Source organism: Chelonia mydas, chromosome 1 (genome assembly GCF_015237465.2).
Source record: "Chelonia mydas isolate rCheMyd1 chromosome 1, rCheMyd1.pri.v2, whole genome shotgun sequence".
Classification (NCBI taxonomy): Eukaryota; Metazoa; Chordata; order Testudines; family Cheloniidae; genus Chelonia; species Chelonia mydas.
In genome coordinates this window covers 209,616,505-209,640,580 of record NC_057849.1, presented here as the reverse complement: position 1 = coordinate 209,640,580, position 24,076 = coordinate 209,616,505, and the positions used below count along the sequence as shown (strand labels likewise).

Genomic DNA, 24,076 nt, shown 5'->3' with positions numbered 1-24,076 from the left:
GGACCTGGTGGGCACAGGGGATCCCCACGACATGGGCATCCAAATCATGACTCAGCCGATGAGTCTGGCTCAGATTCGAAGGATAGCAGGGGCTGGGGTCACCAGAATCCTTGCTTGGCTGCACCCTGTAGGGGAGATTCAGACTGCAAAGGAAGCCTGAAGTGCTGTGCAATTGAACGGTGTGGGCAAAAGTGCGTGAAACCTCTCATTCGAAAGCCCAGCTGACAACATAAGAAAACACCCTGAAGATTCCATCATTAATTGTCTTGGTTCTTGGGGGGGAGGGGAGGATGAATCAAATGTTCCTCTAGAAGGTGTACAATTAAAAAAACCCCAGCATTTAAAAAACATTTTCCAAGTTGTGTGTCCATGTGTTGTTTTGAGTGACTTCACATAGTCTCTGGAGGCCGAAGTTCTCTCTTTAGCCCCAGATTGGATGCAGAATGGGCACGGCAGTGCCTGCTACACACAACAAACACGCACACACACACAGTAACTCAGCCTTTCAGGGGACTGAAGGCAAACAGTGGATTGTGTGGTGGGTTTGTTTTGTAATTTAGACACCTGTTCACCCAAGAGCCTGAGACCCACTACCTCATTTCACATCAGGCAAGAATGTCTTCCGGTCATTCCCATCTTGGGCCAGGTTGGAATCAGCAGCCCATAGATGAAAAATTCTGAATCCTATTACTCAGGGACTTGGACCAACTAGTCCTCACTCCAAGAACTGTTATAACTCAGATCATCTCCAGTTCAATGATTTCTTTCTTCAAATTAGCAGTCACAAAAGGGGTTAAACATAGCTCAAACATAAGTTTTCAGGAGATTGTTCCAAGTACCCCAGATGCAGAGGAGACATACAAGGTAGCTTATACTATCCCTAAAAGAGCAGCCCTACTCAGCCAGCTAGCAGAAGGGAAGGATATACACACTAGCAGCACTGACACATGCCCAGACAGTAGGGGGCAGTGGTGAAAATACACCACCCACTGCATCTTATGCCTTTAGATTCAGCTCTTGTTACAATAAAAAATCTGCACATGAGTAGTTCTGACCTATTTCAAATATTACAGGGCAGCAGTGCACATAGCTGAGTTTTCTTCAATGCAGCCATAATATTTGGAAGTTGTCTGAACAGTTATCATTTGCTTTGTTTTTTAATTTGTGGTATGTCCCTTCACTCTGTGGAAAGACCAGTTTTCCAGAAAACACTCAGAGTTTACAGTTCTGCTGTGGAGATTCAGAAGGATTAGGGTGAATGAAAAGAATGATTAAATTAATATTTTTAAAAATTATTTATGATGCCAATTTATTAACACAAAGTTATAGTAAAAGGTTATAAATAAGGGGGAAGGCCAACCTGGCATAAAATACTAGCAGGATGGTGAATCTGTTCTAGGAAATGATTCTTGGCATCCAGCAGAAAGCTGAACATGGAAGAGATATGCAGTGTAAACAGTGCATGTCACACACTCATTAATTTCATTGTGGTATATTTATTATTTAAACAGAGCTTACTGCAGACATGGGGAAACAAAACTTATGTCTGTGATAGAAAGAAAAAATAGCAACTCTGAGCATTTTCAGATATAATTGCTGTACAACGAATGCACTTCACCTCTGACGCAGATCTAGCGGGTCCAGCCATGCTCATCCTTCAACGATGACCTATATAGTCCATCATCAATTCAGTTAATCCAGGCTGCAGCGCAGCTCCAGCCACCTCTTCTGTCTTTTCAGATGATCACCCTCTTCATGATGATAATTAACAACTTTCATCCAAGTTGCTCAGAGTGAGGTTGGCAAATGTTATTGTCCCCGTTTTATAGACTGGGAATCAGAGCAGGTAAGGGCCTGAATTTCACAGAGTGGCCAACTTTCTGATTGCAGAAAACCAAACACCCTTGCCCTCCCCTTCCCCCGAGACCCCTCCCCTGCCCTTCTCTGAGGCCCCACCCCTGCTCACTCCATCCCCCCTCCCTCCGTCGCTCGCTCTATCCCCCCCACCCCCTCGTTTGCTTGCTCTTTTTCACTGGGCTGGGGCAGGGGGTACGGGAGGGGTAGCGGACTCCAAGAGGTAGTTTGGGTGTGGTAGTGGTCTCAGGGCTGGGGCATGGGGTTGGGGCGCAGGAGAGGGTGTGGGCTACAGGCGGCACTTACTTCAGGCGGCTCCCAGAAGTGGTCAGCATGTCTCTCTGGTTCCTAGGCAGAGGCGCAGCCAAGCGGCTCCGCACACTGTCCCAGTCCGCAGGTGCTACCCCCACAGCTCCCATTGGCTGCGGTTTCTGGCCAATAGGAGCTGTGGAGCTGGTGCTCGGAGCCCCCTGGCTGCCCCTGCGCCTAGAAGTGGGAGGGACATGCCAGCTGCTTCCAGGAGCCGCACAGAGCAAGGGCAGGCAGGGAGCCTGCTTTAGCCCCTCTGTGCCACTGACTGGACTTTTAACAGCCCAGACAGTGGTGCTGACCGGAGCCGCCAGGGTCCCTTTTCGACTGGGCGTTCCGGTGAAAAAACATACACCTGGGAACCCTACCCACAAGTTGAGCTGGAGTTTTTGGAGCTCAGCATCTCTGAAAACAAGGCCAAATTGATTTGCCCAAGGTCATACAGCATGCCTGTGGCAGATCTCGGCTCCCAGAAATGACAGCAGAACTCAGAAATCCACACTTGCAGCCCTCCCCTCACCCCCCAACTCTAATCACCAGACAACAGTGGCACTCATTTAACAGAAATACACAGGTTCTTATCACCTTTAAATCCAGTTGCTTACTCCCATAAGGCCCTGAAGATGATGTCCTCACAGCATTCCCCTATCCACTTCTGTTCTTTCGCCATCCCCAAAGGGAACGAAAAAACACACACCATCTTATCCCCACCCCTCATTCTGTGATGACTGAGCTCCCACCTACAGCCTTTGGTCCTGCCTCTCTTCCTGGAGCCACTCTGAACCACATGCCTACCAGTTCCTGCTCACTCCCATACTGTTCTCCTAATACAACGTAGCTCTCTCTCTGCAGAGATAGCAGCCAGGAACCAGCAGAAGGGGCAAGCAAATCATACTAGGAATTCAGGCCTGGTAAATCATGGAAAAAGGCAGGTCAGGACATTATCCTCCTTGCAAGAGTCCTAATACAACCTGTCTATCAGTGGCCAGAAATGTTTCCTCCCCACAGTACCTCCCAGTGGCCACCCAAAAGCCTTAGCTATTAGCCTGTCCCCAGGTTCCATCCACCAGATGACCAGCCAGTTTTTTCAAGGGTTAAAGGCAACGGTTTATATATAAAATCTTATAACTATAACTGTCCTTTCACATCTTGGGAATCAGCACTGAGGATTCTGGGGGCCTATGTGAGGCTGTGAATAGCTATGAGTTTGGGTTGAGCAGCTGTTTGTGACCTGCAGGAGGTCTCATCTTCTTTATATTCCTGGGAACAAAATGGGGATGGGACTAAAACTCAGGAGGTGCCTTTTTTCCACCCTGTTAATAAATTATAAAACACAAATAGGAATCAAAGTACCACAGAATGCAAAATACCTCTAGGAATTTAACAGCAATATCCTACAAAACTAAACCTAAATGCTATGTAGTTCTAAGACTCAAATGTTTCTGTGATAAAGCTGATGTCACTGGGAGGTGAGTTATGCCTCTTCAGTCTCGATTTATTTGTGCATCATATTCTAAAGAGAAAGAGAAGAAAGAAGTAAAGTTCTACTGAGTTACAAAGTTTTGAGGAATCCCCCCAGTATGAAATAAGAATCAACGTTAGGGTCACAAAGAGATTAATCTATGTATTCAGAGAGCTGTGGATTTCTCAGTCACATCTCCATTATGGTCCCATTTATTGATTATAGGATGCTCTAAAAGGTTTGTAGATACTATGGTGATGGGCACTATTATAAAAACCTGGCTAGATAGATTACATTTATGTGACTGATTTTGGGTGCCTCCATTCTGAGGTTCCTATATTGACGAATCTAATTGCCTCCATTTGGGACCCAAAATTTTATGGTTCCTTTTGAAAATTTTGGCCTTAATGTCTCATGGAAAGGGGACAACGTGTCCCTTTGGTTAGCACAGAATCCTAGAATGTAGGGTTCACGCACAGAGAGGGATTAGGGTATCATTTGTTCAGGGAATGGTGTGGGAGGACTTTGTTAGTAAGATGGGAAAGAGCATTGGAGACTAGGGGAAGAGCAGGATTTACTCACAGGGTTGATCTTCACTTCCCACATTACCCTGGAGGTTGCTGGATCCCTCTGTAACGAGAAAACCAAACAGTCACCTCTCTGGGATTCTCCTCACCAAAGGCTGTAGTGAGAAATTCAACGGTCTGGATCAGCCGAACAGGACACTGTCGTGCCTGGGGAAGTGGGCGGAAATGAGAAGAGGCCTGCGAGGAGACTACTGTGACCCAAGTGTAGAGGATGGAAAAAAGGGATGCCCCAAAAACGGCTAGAAAGGACTTTTTAGCTTACAGCAGTTATGATTTCCCATCTGCTTGGAAGAAGAAGCAATGCAAGGAGGCAGCTAGGAAGATTCTAACCCAGGGTGGGCAAACTTTTTGGACCGAGGGCCACATCAGGACTGAAAAACTGTATGGAGGGCCAGGCAGGGAAGGCTGTTCCTCCCGAAACACCCTGGCCCCTGGCCCCTATCTGCCCCCTCCCACTTCCCACCCCATGACTGCCATCCTCAGAACCCCTGACCCATCCAACCCCCCCTGCTCCTTGTCCCCTGACCGCCCACTCCTGGTACCCCCCGCCCCTAACTGCCCCCCCTGGGACCCCACCCCCATCCAACCCCCCTATCCAACCCCTGTCCCCTGACTGCCCCGACTTCGATACACACCCCTGCCCCCTGACAGGCCCCCTGGGACTCCCAGGCCTATCCAACTCCCCCTGCTCCCTGTCCCTGACTGCCCCCTGGAACCCCCTACCCCTTATCCAACCCCCCCACTCCCTTCCCCCCTTACCACGCCGCTCAGAGCAGCAGGAGCTTGCAGCCCCGCTGGAGCCAGCCATGCCACCGCGCCGCCCGGCAGAAGCTCGCAGCCCTGCCGCCCAGAGCGCTAGTGGCGTGGGGAGCTGAGGCTGTGGGGGAGGGGGGACAACAGGGGAGGGGCCGAGGGCTAGCCTCCCGAGCTGGGAGCTCAAGTGCCAGGTAGGATGGTCCCGCGGGCCGGATGTGACCCACGGGCTGTAGTTTGCCCACCTCTGTTCTAACCCATCCAAGGATGCCACAACCCCTGCCTCTCTCTTTCCATCCAACCAAATCAACCTCAGAAGTAGAGAGAACCTCAAATTCAGTCCATTGGATCCCAAATAACCTCCGACTAGGGACTGTTTATCTGGACAACACCAGAGCAGTGCAACTTGTGTTATGGAGGTGAAAAAAGGAGACCAGAAACCAAAACTCACGTGCTCCCTCAGTCACAGATTCTCCATTCAAACTGGTGCTGGGTTCAGCTGTAGAAAACAAGAACATTTAAATATCAGGAAAATCCATAGGGTCAGTTCCTCAGAATGAATCTCTCTACAATTTATTGGGCCACTTTTCTCACTAGCTATGGCCTTTCTTCAATTTATAATGAGGTTCTCTGAGGACAATCCAGTGCAAAGTGCTGGACAAAACTGAGGGGCATCAACAGAGCAGTGTGAAAAGCCCAGGACTGGGACTCTAGGCATCCTGCATGTCAGAACTATGGTGCATTTGCAGAGTTTCAGGAAGAGCAGGATAGAGTCAGGACTAAAATGGCAGGGATTGCATCAAGTGAGTGTTGAGGTGCACTGGTAGCACCCTGTGCTTGTGACTCATATGGCTCCTGTAGATATTATCAACATCTCACTTTATGATATGCTGTTAATGAGCTGCATTTTTCTGAATCTAAATCAGAATCTTGTGATAAGTTTATAGGTTCTGTTGACTTATGATTATTATTTTGAAATATCACATGTATTACTGTAGCACTTAGGAGCCCCAGTCATGCACCAGGATCCCACTGTGCTAGGCGCTGTACAAACACAGAACAAAAAGGTGATCCCTACAATATTTTTCTAAATCCCAAATTTTGTGCCCTCTGTATATCTTGAATAAAAATACTGGGGCAAACCCTGAGTTGATGCCCCCTCAGGGCCAGGAAACCTTTGTGGTCTTTTACATTTCAACTGATGTTTACTGATCTTCAAAGAATAAAGGTAGATGGTGCCAGGACATCTGTTATGGGGAGTAATTTAGACAGAGACAACTGCAAACTAAATTAAAATAATGAAAAAGAGACTTCTTACATGTTCCATCCAGCGTATGTAGTTCAGTGGAGATGGTCCTGGAGTCATCTGTGTAAAGAACATCAAAATTATAGGGAAATGTATGGTTGCATTATTTTAAAGAAAAATTCTGTATAAAACCTCATAGGGCTGCAGGGCAGGATTCAGGGACATTTTGCAGATCTGTTTGGGAAGCCCATGACTAGGGCAGCAAGGAGGCTGCAAGGCAAGATTATGAGGCATTTGCAGACCTTGGCAAGGGCAGGACTGAACGCCAGTTAGCAGAACCTACAGAACTCTCTCCCAAAAATGTCAGCACCTGCTAACAGGGTTTTCCGTGCAAACACTGCCAGTTTGTTATAGCGATCCACAAAGGGAAAAACTGAACTTGTGCCTTTTCTTTCCTTCTCACTGAAACACAAAAAGGGCCTCTATGGTATGTTTTTTAGGGAGATTAGCCTCCACCCCCCTTGTGTTTATTAGAAATTCAGGTCCAGACCAGACTGGAAGAATCTATGATGACTAGATAATTAGTAAAAACACAACACAAGAGCCAAGAGACTGAAAGCAGTGCAGCAGCGGAGAGAAGGATTTTTTCAGTCAGACTGTTTACAACTTTGATTTTTATTATTTTTGCTTTGGTTAATGTCTATTTAACTCAAATAAGTAGAACATTCAGGAGAAAGGAAGTCTTTGTTAAAGACTGAACAACAGTCCCTCCAGCTTTCACCTTCTATTATGTTATGGAAAGCCAACAATACACATCTCCTGAGAGCCCCAAGAATTCCTCTAGCCAAACTAGAGGAGACAAAACTTGAATTAATGCTAAGGATAAAAAAAGCAAGAAAAAAAAGGAAGACAAACAACCCTTTCTGCCCTCTTTATATCTCATAAATAAAGAAAAAGCTCACAAACCCAATTTTTAAAACATCATTTATATGACACCTTTAAAATTTTCCATCTTAATCTCCTCTCCAGATCGCTTTGTGCTGTTGGATTCTATAAGGTGGCTCTTTTAGAGGAATGAGAGGTACAATGAGCAACTTCGATAAAGACAATTACATATGGAAAAATAAAACAATGAATGTAAAGGGAACTCACTGGCTGTTCCAGTTGAATAGGCTTCATTTGTGAGGGTGCTGGATTCAACTATGGAAGAAACAACAACAACTTTCTGGGAAAATCAAAAGATCTGTGCAAAACCTTGAAAACAAAACCCAATCCTATGTAAAACACACATATGTTTCAGGTTTCACTTTGCGGAAAAACTTGGGGCAGACCAGGGGCAGGCTGGGGGCAGTGGTGAGCTGGAGCCGGTTCCCACCGGTTCGCTAGAACCGGTTGTTAAATTTAGAAGCCCTTTTAGAATCGGTTGTTCTGCGAGGGACAACTGGTTCTAAAAGGGCTTTTAAATTTAACCGGCCAAAAGTGGCACCTTAGCCGACGACTCCATGGGTGCTCCAGGGCTGGAGCACCCCAGGGGAAAATTTGGTGGGTGCAGAGCACCCACTGGCAGCTCCCCACCCCACCCCACCCCTAGCCCCAGATCACCTCCGCTCCGCCTCCTTCCCTAACGCGCCGCCCCGCTCTGCTTCTCCGCCCCTCCAGGCTTCCCGCAAATCAGGCTTCCCGCAAAAAGCAGGCGGCGGCTTCGCACTCAGGCCCAGGGAGGCGGAGGTGAGATGGGGCGGGAGGGCTCAAGGAGGGCCACCTGCTCTGCAGCAGGCAACCCCGAGGGGGGTGTGTGTGCAGGGGAACTGCTCCTCGCCCCAGCTCACCTCCGCCACCCTCGGCCTGAGTGTGAAGCCACCACCTGCTTCTCAGCCCTCCCCGGCTTCCTGCTGAACAGCTGATTCGTGGGAAGCAGAGCGGGGCGGCGTGTTCAGGGACAGAGGTGGAGCGGAGGTGAGGTGAGCTGGGGCCGGGCACGGGGTGGGGAGCTGCCGGTGGGGGCTCTGCACCCACCAATTTTTCCCCGTGGGTGCTCCAGCCCTGGAGCAACCGCGGAGTCGGCGCCTAAGGCTCCACTTTTGATGTGATCAGTAGGGGGAGCAGCTGCTCCCCCGCTCCCCCCAGCTACGCTACTCTGCCCCTAGGAGCCAGAGGGACCTGCCGGATGCTTCCTGGGAGCTGCCCCAGGTAAGCACCACTGGGACTCCCCACCTCCCCTCCGGCAGGTCCCTCTGGCTCTTAGGGGTGGGGTGGGCACCCACTATGGTGGCCCACGAGACCCACCTGCCCAGTTCTGGGGGCAGTCAGGGGATAGGGGAGGGGGGTGGATGGGGCAGGGGTCCGGGGGGGGGGGGGTAAAGGAACGCGGGGGGTTGGATGGGGTAAGAGCCCCGGGGGCTGGGGGTGGGCAGCGACCCCCTCGTGGGGTGAGGAGGGAACCGGTTGTTAAGATTTTGGCAGCTCATCACTGACTGGGGGGAAAAAAGGGTATTCTATTTAAGCCCTGCCCATAATCTGAAACTCTGCCTACCGTCTCAGAGTAAATGGATGTTTGTTTAAAAGATGAGGAACGAGAAAGTTTATAATGCTGAGTTTAAATTGCCATTATTAGGGTTCAGAGGTGAACAGTAAAATTCACACCTTTAAGAGCTTTGTGTGTGGCTGTCCAAAACCTAAGGAAGACAGCACTGTGCATGTTAAAATTATTTTATTTGCAACCAGAAAGGCTAGAAGATTTTTTTTTAATGGAAACAAATTCTGCAGAAACTGATGGGACCATCTGAGAAGTATTGATGCTGGGAGCCACTAAGCAAGCCAATCCCAGACTCAGGTTTTTTAAAAGATTTGAATAAGTTTAATAACAAGCCATTGTGATTTATGGTCTCAGGTGGAATTTGGTAGTTTTTCATCAGAGCTGTGGAAGAAGAAAGAAGGCTCCAGGGACAGAGGATGCTGTAGGGCTGGACTAAAGGGCAGTGGCAGAGCTGTGTGGGGAGCCCAGGACTGGTATAGCAAGGGGTGCTGCAGGGCAGGATTGAATTACAATGGCAATACTCTTGGAGGGAGGGAGAACAGGAGTTAATAGGAATAAGGGTCTTTCATAGCAAGAAGAGAAAAACAGGGAACTGTGATAACAAAGTAACAGAAAAATGCAGGAGTGACTTACGGTACTCACTCCACAGATCTCCACTCCCACTGGTGCTGGATTCCTCTAGAAAAGAAACAACAGGGTATATAGGACAGAGACAGTTGATTTACCCTCAAATTGCTCCAGACATGTAGGTGCCTGTGGCCAGCAGGCGGTCCTACATATCAATGTAACTAAGTTAGAGAACATACAAATACTGGGAAATACCCAGCTGAGACCTTCTGAAGTAAAGCATACCCCAAAGTTTCTTCCAGAGTAAAGCTGCTCAACTAAAGAAAAAAGAAATTGGTAAATAAATGGGCAGGCATCATTCTGTTGCTATATATAGTGGCATATTCACAAGGATTCTGATGTCTACTGGGGATTTGTTAAAATGTTCACAAAACCTGGCCACTTCAGGAATGGAACATAAATTTGTCTAAAAATGCTGTTTGTTAGTCTGAATTCTTCTCTTTTAAATGTTTTAGCCATTCAGTTAAGGAGCAGAAACAATGCCATGAGGCGATCAATCACATCTCACAGATGGCTACAAATGGTTCATCTGTCAAGCTATAAAAGCCTTGTATGGCTCACCACAAGGACAAAATCAGACATGAAAAAAATACATTCAATCAAAAGACACTCACTGAACTCTTCTCCAGTCACAAAAGAGGTAGGTTCAGCTAGAGAAAAAGAAACACATCATATGCATATCAGGTAGGAGAGTTGATTAATGCCACTCTCTTCAGTAGAATTTTTCGTAGTTCAGTGGCCCTCATCATCCGTTTATACTGATTGCTATGACCATCCAGAAGAGCTTGCAACTGGACCCAGAGGGAGAAGGGGACAGCTGCAGAGCTAGGTAGTAAGTTACAAGGAGTAACAGGAGCAGCTGTGGGTCAAATTGAGGGACATTGGCAGAGGCCTCTGAAGATCCCAAGGCTTGAATAGCAGGGGGACTGCTGGGCAGAATTGGAAGGCAGACGCAGAGCTGTGTGGGGAGTCCAGAACTGGAATAGTGGGAGGTGCTGTGAAGGATTTAGGGACATTGGTAGAGCTGTGTGGGTGTCTCAGAATGGAAATAACAGGAGGTATAGTGGCAGGACTGAGAGGCACCGGTAGAGTTGTGTGCATCAGTTCCCACAAAAGGTCCCGTGCAGCACTGCCACCTCCATTGTGAACAGTAAAGAAATAATGATAGCAAAGTAATAGGAAAAACAAAATTAACCTACCAGTTCCAGTCTTGTATTCTCCACTCAGACTGGTTACAGGGTCCTCTAGAAAAGCAGCATAAAACAACATCCAAATATTGGAAAATTCAAAGAACAGATAAAGTGTCTCAATGAATTTCTCCATGATTAGATTTGGAATGACATTGCAGATTGAGATTGACTCACCTGTAACCTCTAGGGTTGACTCTTCAGTGTAAAATGTGGTTATATCTAGAGAAAGCCAACACAAAAGATCAATTAGTTGCTTTCAAGAAATTCTCTTCTCATCTCTCTGCCTGCTAAGGTTAAAGTGTGGTTAGACTCTGAAAATCACACCTTGGAAAATGACCTTCTGTGAGTCTCACATATATTTCCTCTGACTGTGAGAACTGGTTGGGAATTTTTCAGAGTGTAAGAGATTTTCAGTGGAAAATGCAGATTCATCAAGCAAGAAACTTTCCTCACAGGAAAGCGCTGTGAGTTAAACCTGCTTTCGTAGAGCACAGTAAGGAAAGCGCTGCAGTCTGTCCATACTGACAGCTGACAGTGCACTGGCGTGGCCACATTTGCGGCACTTGCAGCGGCATTGGGAGTGGTGCATTATGGGAAGCTATCCCAGCATGCAAGTGACTGCAACATGCTTTTCAAATGGGGAGGGAGGGGTGGAGTGTGACAGGGCATGTGTTATGTGTATGTGGGGGGTGAAAGAGTGGGTTTTTGGGGGGCTGAGAGTATGTCAGCATGCTGTCTTGTAAGTTCAGACAGCAGCAGACCTCCCGCTCCCTCCCCCTGCCTCTGTCTCTCACACACAGCATTCCACACTAAGTCTCGGAGCACATAAGCAGCCGGCTGTCAAACGGAGCTTTCAAATGTCATATCCGCATTCCTACAGCGAGTTCAAAACAATAAGAAGAGTGGCCACTTGACTTAAGGGGATTATGGGACGTTTCCGGAGGCTGATCAGAGTGCAGTAATGCAACACCTTGTCCACACTGGTGCCATGGCGCTCCAGCAGGGGGGCAACAAACGTTATTCCACTCGCCGAGGTGGAGTACCAGCAGCGCTGTAGCTGTGGAGTCAGAGCGCTCTACGTGCCTTGCCAGTGTGGACGGGGAGTGAGCTATGGCGCCCGGGGCTCCTTTATTGCGCTGTAACTCACAAGTGTAGCCAAGGCCACAAAAGGGATGGCTTCAATAAAACTCTCACTGGGAAAGTTTCTCAGGTCCAGGGTGAAATTCCTCGTCAGAGAGGTACCCACGCTCTAATAGTCTGCTGATTATTGCACTCACCGAGCATGCAAGTGACACTGGAAAGGCAGGTTCAAGCTCTTGTTATGTTTAGGGGGAACTGGGAACTTGAACCCAAACTGCCTAACTTATGGGCAAATGCCCTAACCACTGGGCTACAGAGCATGTGTTCCACTACATGTAAATAACTGAACATTCATTAGTCCAGAAAGAGTGAGAAACTGACTCTCTATCCTAGTTGTTAGGGCCTAGTTGTTAGTTGTTAGGGCACTCTCCTGGGACGCAGGGGACTTATTTCAAGTCCAGCTAAGGCAGAGCAGGAAACTGAAGAAGCTGGTTGTCCTATGTCCCCGTTGAATGCCATAATTACTTGACTGTTTGGTGGTCTGCCTGTGTTTTCTTGTGAAAAATATAAAAAATCTTGATTCCATCCCACAGTGGAACAGGACATTTTTGAAATTGTGAGAATTGTCATGGATTGGGAAAAATATTTCCTGTCTAGCTCTGGTTGCTTAAGTCTAATTTTTTCTAACTACTCATGCTGAAAACTAGGATCTGGAAATCTAGATGTTTTCTTGCTGCATCATATCTATTATTAGAGGTTCTACATCTGAATTTAGCTGAAAATTTGCTGATGATGCACGAGACAGAACGGACTCCAGCTTTCTCTCCCAAGACTGCAGTTTCTGCTGCAGCATTAACCACGGCAAACACTTGTTTCTGTCAATAAAATCAGACTGACTGACTACTTCTCAGTGATTCATTTATTCAGCAAATTAAGCCTCTTTATTCATAAATTGTCCATGAGCAGTTTAGGATTTTCTTAAATATATTTATTATTAGATGAATAATAATTCACTGTTAATCATTCTGAAAATTAGTCTCTAGATTTAATATTTGAAATGTAAACTGTGTTGGTTAACTTTCATTGGACACAGAGGTCACATGGCATTGTTTCTCTTCTCTGACTGGATAAGTGTAATTCTTAGAATCAATGTATTTTGCAGATGTTTGCAATGATGAGTTTTGAATTTTGCTTTCTGTAGATATTCTCTAATACGTCCTTAAAATTTTCTGTTTCCATGAACATGCCTATAGCATAGCCTTGGAAAGTAAATACATTAGAAGTGTGAACACAGCTGAACAAAATTCCATTTTTTTCACAGTTAATACTGGAGAAAATGTTTTGTAACATTTGCTCTTGTTCTAATAGATGGGACTCAAAATGCACATGGAGCAAGTAAATTGAGTAACAAGATGTGATTTATAAAAAGCCACATTTCTGGTGGAACTTTAAGCTGTAGAGTGCACTGAGATAAAACAAAAGGAAAAATTATATATGCTAGCCACCAGTTCAATGTGCAGTGTAGGGTTGACAACTTTTTAATCGCACAAAACCGAACTACCCTGCCCCACCCCCTGCACTGACCCTTCTCCAAGGCCCTGCCCCCGCTCGCTCCATCCTTCCTCCCTCTGTCACTCGCTCTCCCCTACCCTCACTCACTTTCACCAGGGCACGGGGTTGTGGTGTGGACTCTGGGGTGGGGCTGGGTATGAGGGGCTTGGGGTGCAGGAGGGGGCTCTGAGCTGGGGTTGGTGTATGGGGGGAAGTGAGGGTTCTGATTGGGGGTGTGGTCTCTGGTCTGGGGCTCAGGGCTGGGGGTGTGTTGGGTGCGGGCTCCAGAAGGGAGTTTGGGTGTGAGAGGGGACTCCGGGCTGGGGTAGGGGGTTGGGATGTGGGAGGGAGTTGTGGGTCCTGGCGGTGCTTACTGTGGCTGCCAGGTCCCTGTTGCCTCTAGGTGCATGGGTTGCTAGGGCGGCTCCATGGGCTGCCCCCACCTTGAGTCCTGGCTCCGCAGCTCCCATTAGCCAGGAGCTGTGGGGGTGGCGCCTGCAGGCGCAAGGGCAGTGCGTGGATCCTTCCTGGCCACCTATGTGCCTAGGGGCTTGCAGGGATCTGGTGGCCGCTTCCAGGAGCCACGTCGAACCAGGGCAGGTAGAGAGCCCACCTTAGCCCTGGGCCCCTGCTGCACTGCAGACTGGACTTTTAACAGCCCAGTCAGCGGTGCCAACTGGAGTTGCCAGGGTCCCTTTTCGACCGGGTGTTCTGGTTGAAAATCGGACAGCTGGCAACTCTAGCAGTGGTGTGGTTTCCAGGGAAAGAGGTGGAATCACCACCACTAAAAAATGTCAAGTTAATACTTCGTGTTGAACTGTTAGAGATGATTTGGGCATTGGAGCTAGACAAACTTCTGAAGGTTCATTAAAGGAATGGACTCACCTTTTGGCTCTGCCGTTGTCTCCTCAGTGTAAGAAGTGGTGACGTCTACAGAAACCAACAGCAGAAGGAAAACATTTTGAGGCACACATGAGGGAAATTAATCTGTTTTTTTTCCTGTTTTTCTCAATGGACGGAGTTTGGGAGCACAGAAATGCAAGAAGATTTCAAATGGTCCTTTTTCTCATGGGGGGATTGGGAGTACTCACTAGTTCATCTTTGTACAGGACTTGTAGTTCTGAATATCATTAATAGTGGAGTGGTTTAGGGACCTTAAGATACTTTCACTGGACTCAAGGACTTTCTGAGGTCTCTAGGAAACTAAATCATCTTGTTTTTCAAAAGGAGACTCACCAACTGTTTCTGCTGTTGCCTCTTCAGTATAAAATCTGGTGAAATCTGGTGAGATAAAGCAAGAGAGATAGAAAAATGTTAGAAGCATTTGAGGGAAATGACTTGATTCCTTTTGATTACACCACCTTAATCAAACTGTCTTATATCCTAATGGAGTATTAGCAGGGATGAAATTGAAAAAAAGGGGAAATGCTGTCTCTGAAAATATTTAGAAACAGGGAGTTTTTATTAGACTGTGGATCAGTGCCCCCAAGGAAAGCTGTGGGAGTTTCATTACTTGAGTCTCTTGGACAAGAAAAAGTCATGGATAAGGCTGTGAGTTTGTCATGGAGGTCATGGAAGTCACGGATTCTGTGACTTTCTGGGATCTCCATGACTTCTGCAGCGGCCAGTGCGGCTGGCCCTGGGGGCTGCCTGAGCATCTTGGGTGGCCCCCGGACCAGCTGCTGGAGCTGCTGGGGCAGTCTCGGGCCACCGCACCCTCTTCACCAGCAGGAGTTTGGGTGTGAGAGGGGACTCAAGGCTGGGGCACGGGAGGGGGTGAGGGCTCTGGGGGGGCGCTTACCTCAGGGGGGCTCTCTGGAAATGGCAACATCCCTCTTTCTCAGCTCCTAGGTGGAGGCGTGGCCAGGCAGCTCTGCATGCTGCCTCCACCTGCAGGCACCGCCCCCGCAGCTCCCATTGGATGCAGTTAATGGCCAATGGGAGCTGGCGCTCAGGGTGGAGGCAGTGCGCAGAGCTGCCTGGCCATGCCTCCACCTAAGAGCTGAGGGAGAGGGATGTCTCCACTTCCGGGGAGGTGCTGAGCCAGGTAGGGAGCGTGCCAGCCTCGCCCCCCACCAGCACCAGTGGGGGTCCCGGGCCGTGCACTGCTGCCCGCCCCTCACCACAAGCAGGGGGTTCAGGGCTGCTCCTCACCCCCCAGCACCTGCGGTGCCCCCAGGCAACCTCCCTCCAAGATTTAGTCAGGGATATATAGTACAAGTCATAGACATGTCATGGGCAGTGAATTTTTGTTTACTGCCCGTGACCTGTCCATGACTTTTACTAAAAGTACCCGTGACTAAAACATAGCCTTAGCCATGGATAATATATTGTATGGAACAATCCTGCATTAGCCAGGCTGGGGATTGAGAAGATGTGATCCAATACAATACATCTTTTCCATATCTAATTTTTAAGATATTGTGTTGCACCTCATGGTTGTTTGTGAAAGGCTCAGGAGTAAGATGGACAACAATCTGAGCAATTTAGAGGATAAATCAAAGAAAAACAATGCTCACCATTTGTCTGTGATGTTGTTTCCACTATGTAGGAAGTGGTGAAATCTGGGAACACCAATCATAAGAGATGAGGAAACTCTCAGACATGATTGAAACTGTAGGTCACCTTAGGGCTGTGATCTCATTGAATATCACAAAGAATTCAAAAAAGCCTGAGCAATATTTGGATAGGAGATCTCTGAGGGAGCTCATGAACAAAGGTTGTAGAATCAGGCTTTCTGTGTTTCACAACTTACCCTCCCCACAGAAGAGTTGCCAGGATTCATTCATTAATGTTTATACAGTGCTTTGAGGACTTTAAGGTGAACATTTTCCAAAGTGGCTGCTGGTTTTGGATATTGGTCTTAGAAGCCCAGCAGGAGATACCCGAAAATAGAGGTTCCCAAGACAAGTGGCCACTTTTGAGAATTTGGCTGCAATTGCTGTCTGCTGTTCTGTCCAGTGTCTAAAGCACTTTGGGAGGAAAAGTGCTATATATAAAATATGTTCTTAAAGTGTGGTTTTACTCTGAAATGTGACTGTGTAAAAATGGCTCCTGTTTACCCAGCAGGTCTGTTCCCTCTGTGTATTCTGAGTTCTACCTGCTGACTCTAGTGACTAACAGCTAGGTGGTTTTGCTCCTTTTATTCCTGTTAGCCCTAAAATATGAACAGGGGTCATAGAATCATAGAATATCAGGGTTGGAAGGGACCTCAGGAGGTCATCTAGTCCAACCTCCTGCTCAAAGCAGGACCAATCCCACACTAAATCATCTCAGCCTCTCTCAGAGAGAGGGAGCTGGATTCTACTCCTTTGTGTGCATCATCAGTAGAATCGATGATCAAGTTTCAATCAGTTGGACCTGGGCAAGTCCACTGAAGATAAAGAAATTGGCTTAGTTGTCACTCAGGACAATAACTGGCCTGCAGAACCTGTATTAGCAGGTGATGGTGCATGATCAAATAAGAGCCCAGCTTGACAGTTAGAGAAAAGGACTTTTTAACCTGTAAATGGAGGCCATTTGATCTGGAGTCACTAAGACATTGACCATGGAGCCCCAAGGTGCCATTTATACACAACCACTTTTCAGAGCAGAAACGCATTTTCAGCATGTTAATTACACAAGATTTAAAAAGAGCTCAGTTAAGGCTCCTAGCACTAGAGCCACATTAGTGGTAGGCATGAGAGGAGGTGCACTACAAGAGTGAAGGCTGGAGGTAGTATGCTAGCACTGGGCAGGAGCAGCCATAATGCCTCCTAGAACACCCTTACCAGTCACACTTCCTACATCTTGAGAGAGGATATAGCTAGCCCTTCCTTTAGTGCTTTTGTCCCTTTGCACATGAGCACAGAGCTGTGCCTCACACACTCCTCTGAGCCTATCACTTGTACATAGGAGTTCTGGGTCTGTGCACCCTCCTTGTCCCATTCTAGAGCAACCATACCTTATAATGGATTATTAAGGTATTATAAGGGGGACTCACCAGTAGGACTTGCTGTTGTGTCATCACTGTAAGAAGTGACCATATCTAAGGACAACAACCATATATAATAATTAAACATCTCTCATGAGTTTGGGGTAATGAATTAATTCCTGTCAATTCTAATCCATACAGCAAGTGGCCTGGCTCTGAAAGACTCCAGTGCCCTATTGTGTCTGAAGGACCCACAGTCTGAGAAGTCCTCTGTCCAGAGAGTCACTGATCACTTGAGGGCTTTTTCCTTATCCCCACAAATGGCTACATGCTCCAATGTCCATGAGATGTTGAGATCTGCAGAATATTTCTGCAGTTGCACCCTGATATCCTGTGGGTTGCCTGCAACAGTGGGAGAAATAGTCAGTTTCTATCTGCAGTTTAGAAAAGAAAGAGGACTCAGCTACTGATGATGAATAATTCAAAGAGCTTCCCCTCCCCCACTGGCTGGCTTACAGGTGATTTGGGTTTGAGACAGTGGCTGGGGGAATGGAGATTGAAACAGTGTTCTTGTGGGGGGGGGGGGGGGGGGGGGGGAGCAGCTCTAGGGGAGGCTGTGCTACTGCCTGAGGGCTCTGCCTGCATTGCTTGTGGGGTGTGTAATCATTAGAGAATATTGGGATGCAAGCCATAACCAAATAGCACAAATTCTTGGATATTATTGTCAAGCAGTCCTTTAGTAATCCTCCTAGGACTTCCTAGCAGAAACAGTCACACAAGAAGAAAGGAAGAATTTTTTCATCTGCTAGTAGTTGCTTGGCTCTTGGTAGCCTCTCACTGGAAAAAAAAAATAACCCAACCATGAAGGAATGGTTCAAAAAAGTATGGGAGGATGTGGTTATGGAAAAATTAACACACCAATTACATATCCAGCAAAATAGACAGAGGGCAGATAGATATTTAAATATGTGGTTACTTTTTATTCAATACTCAAAGCCCATTCACCTGCAAACAAAAACAAAAACCAAACAAAAACAAACAGACAAAAAAACAGATCTTTCTTTCTTTCTTCCTTTCTTTCTTCTTATATCTACATGGCTAGGATTTGTAAACTTGTTAAAGTCCCCCCCCCCCCCCAAAAAAAAAAAAAAAAAAAGTATGTTGGATTTTTAGACAATGGGGCCTCACCTCATCTCTTCAGATATCCCTGATGTCCCTTTGAAGGCTACCCTGCTTCCCTCCTTGCTCTCACTGTGCCCCCACAATAGAGTTGTAGGAGCAGCTCATATGAACAGGGCTTGAGACTCAGGCCAACAAGCTTGATTTCTCTGCTAACATGGCAGAACTCAGCCTTGGGTGACACCAATTGACAACCCCCTCATTCCCCCCCAACAAACACACACTCTCAGCAGCAGAGAATCCATCTCACTTTTAGGAAATATAATACACATCAGTCAACATAGGTAGGTCGTTATGATTAAATAGCATGTATTTTCTGAAAATGTATGTGATGATAGAGAATTTAGGGATCATTTTAAAAATGAATGTAATGAGGGGAAAATTGTAATTAGTTATAGCTAAACTACTGTGTCCCTCCTAGGGAACAGCAAAGGGGGCAAATGGGGCTCTTAAAATAAGAGTTGATGTGGTCTATTAGCTGAGGCACTAGAATAGCAGTCAGAACATCTGGATTCTATTCCTGAGTTGATCACAAATTGACTATGCCTTAACCCCTTTAAACCTCAGTTTACCTCTCTGTATACAGGGACAATTACTTCCCTATCTTTGTAAATTGCGTTGAGAGTTAGGTTTATAAAGTGCCAGGTATTGTTGTTAAGTACCAGTGACTGGCACTTTAAATTAGTAGTTTTGTTACTAAATTTCTTAGCCTCCAGAGTATGCATTACAAAAAGGGATCTTTCTCTATGTGATCACAGTCTCAGTCAATGTCACATATCATTTCATTTGGCCAAGTTGGGGTTAACAGATTCCCTAGATATGCAGAAATAACTTGTCCACAGTTCATACCAAATTAGGAGTCAGCAGGAAAACTACCGTGAAAAGGGGCCTATTACATTGAGCAATACAATAGTTGTGAAACAATATACAAACTGTATACCTTTTTCTGATTCTCTCCATGCCTGTTTCTCCCATTCACTTTCTTTTCATATCCTTTCTCTTTTTGTCTGTTTTTCATATGCCTCTCCCCCCATCTCTCTGTCTTTGTGTGTCCTTATGCCCTTTATATATTTACACAAACACTTCCTCTCTCTCTTTCTCTTCTCTCTGGACCTTTGTCTTTCCCCATGAGTCGTGTGTGTGCCTCTGGGTGTGTGTGTGTGTGTGTGTATACAAGTGCATTCTATATCACTGTCCATTTCTGATTTGGTGGTAGGCTCACACCTATTGAATAGCCGAACATCTGACTGGGTGAGCGTCTCTATCGGTCTCTCCCTCTGTGTGTCCATCTCTCTACCCGTCTCTGTTTATAAAGCATAAGAGTTACCTGGTATTTCTCTTGGGAAAGCCAGCACCAAAGCTAACAAGGTCGAGGTGAACAGGAACTTCTTCAGCATGGTTAGCAACTTGTGGGAAGTAAAAGCCACAGCAATGGATGAGAGCCAAAGACTGCAGCCAGTGTGCAGGTGAGGAGGTGTTCTGTCTCTACTTAAAACCTCTGGCCTTGGCAGGTAGCATCATTCCTGTTGGTCAGGGCCCCGCCCCGCCCAATATCAGGAAAGAACCTGATAGGGAAGTTGGGGGTGGGGGTCCGTGGGGTATGATAATTGCGGCTTGATGGCAGTAGCATGGGGGAGGGTAACAAAGGATGCCTCAAGGGAGTTCTAGGGAGCCGTGCTGTTAAGCACCTTACTCAGTTTGCCTGTGGCAGGAGTGGCTCCCGAAACCACATTCCCACATTTGATGTGCTCAGCGGGCAGTGGAAATCCCTGTTTTTCTCCTCAGTCACTGGTTTGCAAATGCAAAGTGATTCAAGGTAAGTTGGGGGAGGGTCACTCACTGAGTGACTCACCTACATCTCCTGCATCATTATCCCCTTTAGAATTTGCATTCCACCTCTGGGAAAAGGAACGGGGTCACTTTCTGAAATGGAGGATTCTTTAGCTCACACAGGAAAAAACAGAACTGAAGCCCACTAAGGAATTGGGATACCCCGGGCTGTAGGCACTTCTGACACTAAGGCCAATATTTTCAGAAGTGACCATTCATCTTTGATACTTCAATTTTTGGGCACCCCAAAATGACATGCCTCAAGTGAGATGCCACTTCTTTTGCCCCAATCCCCAAAAGTATTTAGGTGCCTCAATCCCATTGATTTCCATGGGAATTAGGCGTCTATATACCTTTGAGGATCTGAGCCCTGAAGCCTATCCTTCCTGTGCATCATCTACACTGTAGTTTGCTAAGTTCCTGTGCAAAGTCATAGGCTGTGTCTACAATGGGGAATCTTACTATGGTTACCATTCTTGCTAATATTGTTTCTAACTTTGACAAAACCTGTATTTCTTGTATGCCTGTTCTCAGGATAAACCATGCATCCCATATCTGGTGGGTAACCACTGTGTAGACACTGCAGGGCAGTTTTTATCTGTTTTGCAGGAAGCAGAGTGGGAGCACAGAACTTGTTAATCACAGATACAACAGTCCCACAACCCTCCTTCAAACTTTTAAAAAGTTCTGTTTGTTTGGGGTCAAGTGTCAGACCAAAACAGGGAAAGGGGCATAGGAGGGAAAGGGGCATAAATCAATACTTACTGTGTCCAAACCACTTACAAAATATTGGACTGGTTTAAACATGAAGGAGGGTGTGGAACTATTTAGGGTGCCAGAAAGGGGGTATAAATAGGAATGAATGGGTTGAATGTGAAAAAAGGGGAACATGTAAGTCTAGATATCAGGAAACATTTCCTAATAGTGTGGATCTATTGCACTGTGCTCTAATCTCCCAAGGAGAGTGGTGAACACTTGAATCATTTTGCTCTGATCAGGTAAGAGTGTTGAAGAACAGGCTGTAATGAATAAAAGCTGCCCATGTGTATTATAAAAATTCTATGCTACAGTGAATAATTTTGAAGAAACAAAAGCTTAATTAACTGAAGATTTATAGTTATAACGATCCACTTTACAGGTGTGCTCATTTCATTATTAGAATTTTTTTTTAAACGGAGAGAGTTACAAAAAAGGCATGTAGAGACACGGAGAACATCAAGTAGGACTATTCTCATTTAAGTTCACAATATAGAACAACATATGATACTGCTATGAAATGATCTGTCCAGTCCAAGCCCAACTCCACGTTTGAAACTAACCAAGGGTAGATCTCTGCAGTCCTGGATTTACCTGGTTTCAGAAGGGGAGAGTAACCAATTCCGAATCTAGGTGACAGTAACCAAGGAGTAACTACCAGTAGTTGCAGGGGAGGGAGACAAAGAGAGAAACACTGGGGAGGGGGCTCTCATAAAATATTTCCATTTTCACTTTGCTTTCACTCAGCTGTGTGTTTTGTTATGGCATCCTGGATGTTCTCTGATCACATGGATGCTATGTCCAGTGCACTTTTGCATATACTTGAAGTTTTGTCATCATATTTGGTTTCAGTGCTTTATGCATGTATAGGGGGTGAGATTTTTACTTCTTGCCCTTAGTTATAGTGGACTGAGAACAATAGTTTTTCCTAACTAGAACAATACAAAATGTTCATTCATCATTGCATTGTCACTCCAGTCTCACTTCCTCTCGGAAAATCTTCTTAAGTAGCGAATTAGTGGCCTGATCTGCCTGCCCTTACTAATGTGAGTAGCCCTATTGAAGTCAGTGCAGTTACTCATATGGTTAAGAATTGCAGGATTGGGTTCTACGGTTGCAATCATCTTTAGATCACTCAAAGGGTGGCAAATCAGGATTTCAATACAGATAGGAAGCTACCATCTCCCTGCTCTGTCAGATGATACTTAGACACAGGAAATGGTTTTGGATCAGTTGTTTACTCCATGAAATGATTGTTGATAATAACACTTTGCATCTCTCTAGCGTCTTTCTTCAGAGGATGTAAGAACATTACAAACATTTATTAAGCTTCCCAACACCCTTTATGATGTCACTGTAAGATAGCCATTCTGCAAATGGGCTGAACTGAGACATGGTGCAGTATTGCCAACCCCAAATGTTCAAAAATCATGAGTCAGACCCATCACAAACCATGAGATTGGCTTTAAAATCATGAGATTATGTAAAAATAATAGATGTGGTGTTTTTATTTGCCTTCAGCTTTTTGAGTCTGTAGGGTGCACTGGAGTCACATTTTGACGCTTTCTCCACAGCCAGAAGAAAACTTACTTTTTCTTTAAGAATGAAGGCTGAAATCATCACATATCCACTTGACTCCAGGAGCTGGGGCTTTAAGGAAAGTAATAATTATCATGAGACTCATGACAAAACCAGCAATTCAGAGGCAAAGCTGGGAACAGGAAAATATGTTGGATTTGAATGTGTTTTGCACTGTGGTGTGTATGGTGTCCTGGGAAGATCCTTTCTGTATTCCTGGGCTGGTCTTTGGGGCAAATGAAGACAAGCCTGCCTCCACAGAATTTACACATGTTTTAAAATGTGCCCAGAGTATACCTGTACCTGACTCTAGGGCCCAGATTTCTGGTCCAGTCCAGCTGTGCTCAGCATAGTACCAGGGGCAGGGTGGCTGGGGGGCGGGGAGAAGGAGTTTCAGCAGCAAAGCTGCCTTTATGTCATTTGTTCATTCCTCGGACCATGGCACCAGCCCCCGCATAAGTAAGGCTTGATCTCCTGGGAAAATTAGTTGTGTTAGAAAATGTTTTAATTGACACATTGTAATTAATAAGCTAATGTGCTAAGTGGTGATTAAAAATGGGCTAATTAAAACATATTAGAAGCTAACACATATTAAGAAAACACTTTTGTCTTAGGGTATGTCTACACTATGAAATTAGGTCGAATTTATAGAAGTCGAATTTTTAGAAAGCGGTTTTATACAGTCGATTGTGTGTGTCCCCACTTAAAACCATTAAGACCATTAAGTCAGCAGCGGGCGTCCACAGTACCGAGGCTAGCGTCGACTTCCAGAGCGTTGCACTGTGGGTAGCTATCCCACAGTCTCCGCCACCCATTGGAATTCTGGGTTGAAATCCCAATGCCTGATGGGGCAAAAAACATTGTCGCAGGTGGTTCGGGGTACATGTCGTCAGGCTCCCATTCCCTCCCTCTCTCCGTGAAAGCAACGGCAGACAATTGTTTCGTGCCTTTTTTCATGGGTTACCCGTGCAGACTCCATACCACGGCAAGCATGGAGCCCGCTCAGCTAACTGTCACCAGACGTCTCCTGGGTGCTGGCAGACGCGGGACTGCATTGCTACATAGCAGCAGCTCATTGCCTTGTGGCAGCAGTACTCGTCGTCTCCTAGGTGCTCTTGGCCGGCCTTGGTCAGGTCGGTCGGGGCACCTGGGCAGACATGGGTGCTCCTGGCAGATCTCGGTGAGGTCTGTCAGGGGCCCTTGGTCGGACATGGGTGCTCCTAGCGGATCTCAGTAAGGTCTGTCGGGGCGCCTGGTCGGACATGGGTGCTCCTGGCGGACCTCGATAAAGTCTGTCAGGAGCTCCTGTACATAAATGGGAATGACTCGTCATTCTCGTCTTTAAGTTTTGTCCAATGGAGATTCAGTCCTGCCTGGAATATTGGCAGAGGGATAGCTCAGTGGTTTGAGCATTGGCCTGCTAAACCCAGGGTTGTGAGTTCAATCCTTGAGAGGGCCATTCTGCCTCAGGCTGCTCTCCCAGACAGCAGCACTGTCTGCTGCCAGCCTGCGCCTCCCTTCCTCCATGAAAGCAACGGCCAACAATCATTTTGCGCCATTTTCCGTGTGGGTGCCATATTGCTGTCAGCATCGTCATCCACCCGCCACTTCTGCTGCCACTCTGC

General features: G+C 46.4%; 1 protein-coding gene across 1 annotated transcript; it reads right to left on the bottom strand.

The window, feature by feature from the left end:
• Positions 1–997: 997 nt before the first annotated feature.
• Positions 998–19,779, bottom strand: LOC122466249. Its single transcript, XM_043548926.1, has 14 exons — positions 19,615–19,779; positions 17,178–17,222; positions 15,715–15,759; positions 14,432–14,476; positions 14,081–14,125; positions 10,739–10,783; positions 10,574–10,618; positions 9,989–10,024; positions 9,381–9,425; positions 7,364–7,411; positions 6,284–6,331; positions 5,417–5,464; positions 4,208–4,255; positions 998–3,676 (listed from the first exon to the last, which is right to left on the bottom strand). Coding segments are annotated over exons 1-14 (615 nt in total). The 5' UTR covers positions 19,685–19,779; the 3' UTR covers positions 998–3,674.
• Between the last annotated feature and the right edge of the window lie 4,297 nt (positions 19,780–24,076).

Coding starts and splice junctions, on each gene's coding strand:
- LOC122466249 (XM_043548926.1), bottom strand. CDS start 19,684: ATGCTGAAGAAGTTCCTGTTCACCTCGACCTTGTTAGCTTTGGTGCTG. Junction 15,760..17,177: donor CACAACAGCAAGTCCTACTG/GTGAGTCCCCCT, acceptor TGGTGTTCCCAG/ATTTCACCACTTCCTACATA. Junction 14,126..14,431: donor GGCAACAGCAGAAACAGTTG/GTGAGTCTCCTT, acceptor TGGTTTCTGTAG/ACGTCACCACTTCTTACACT.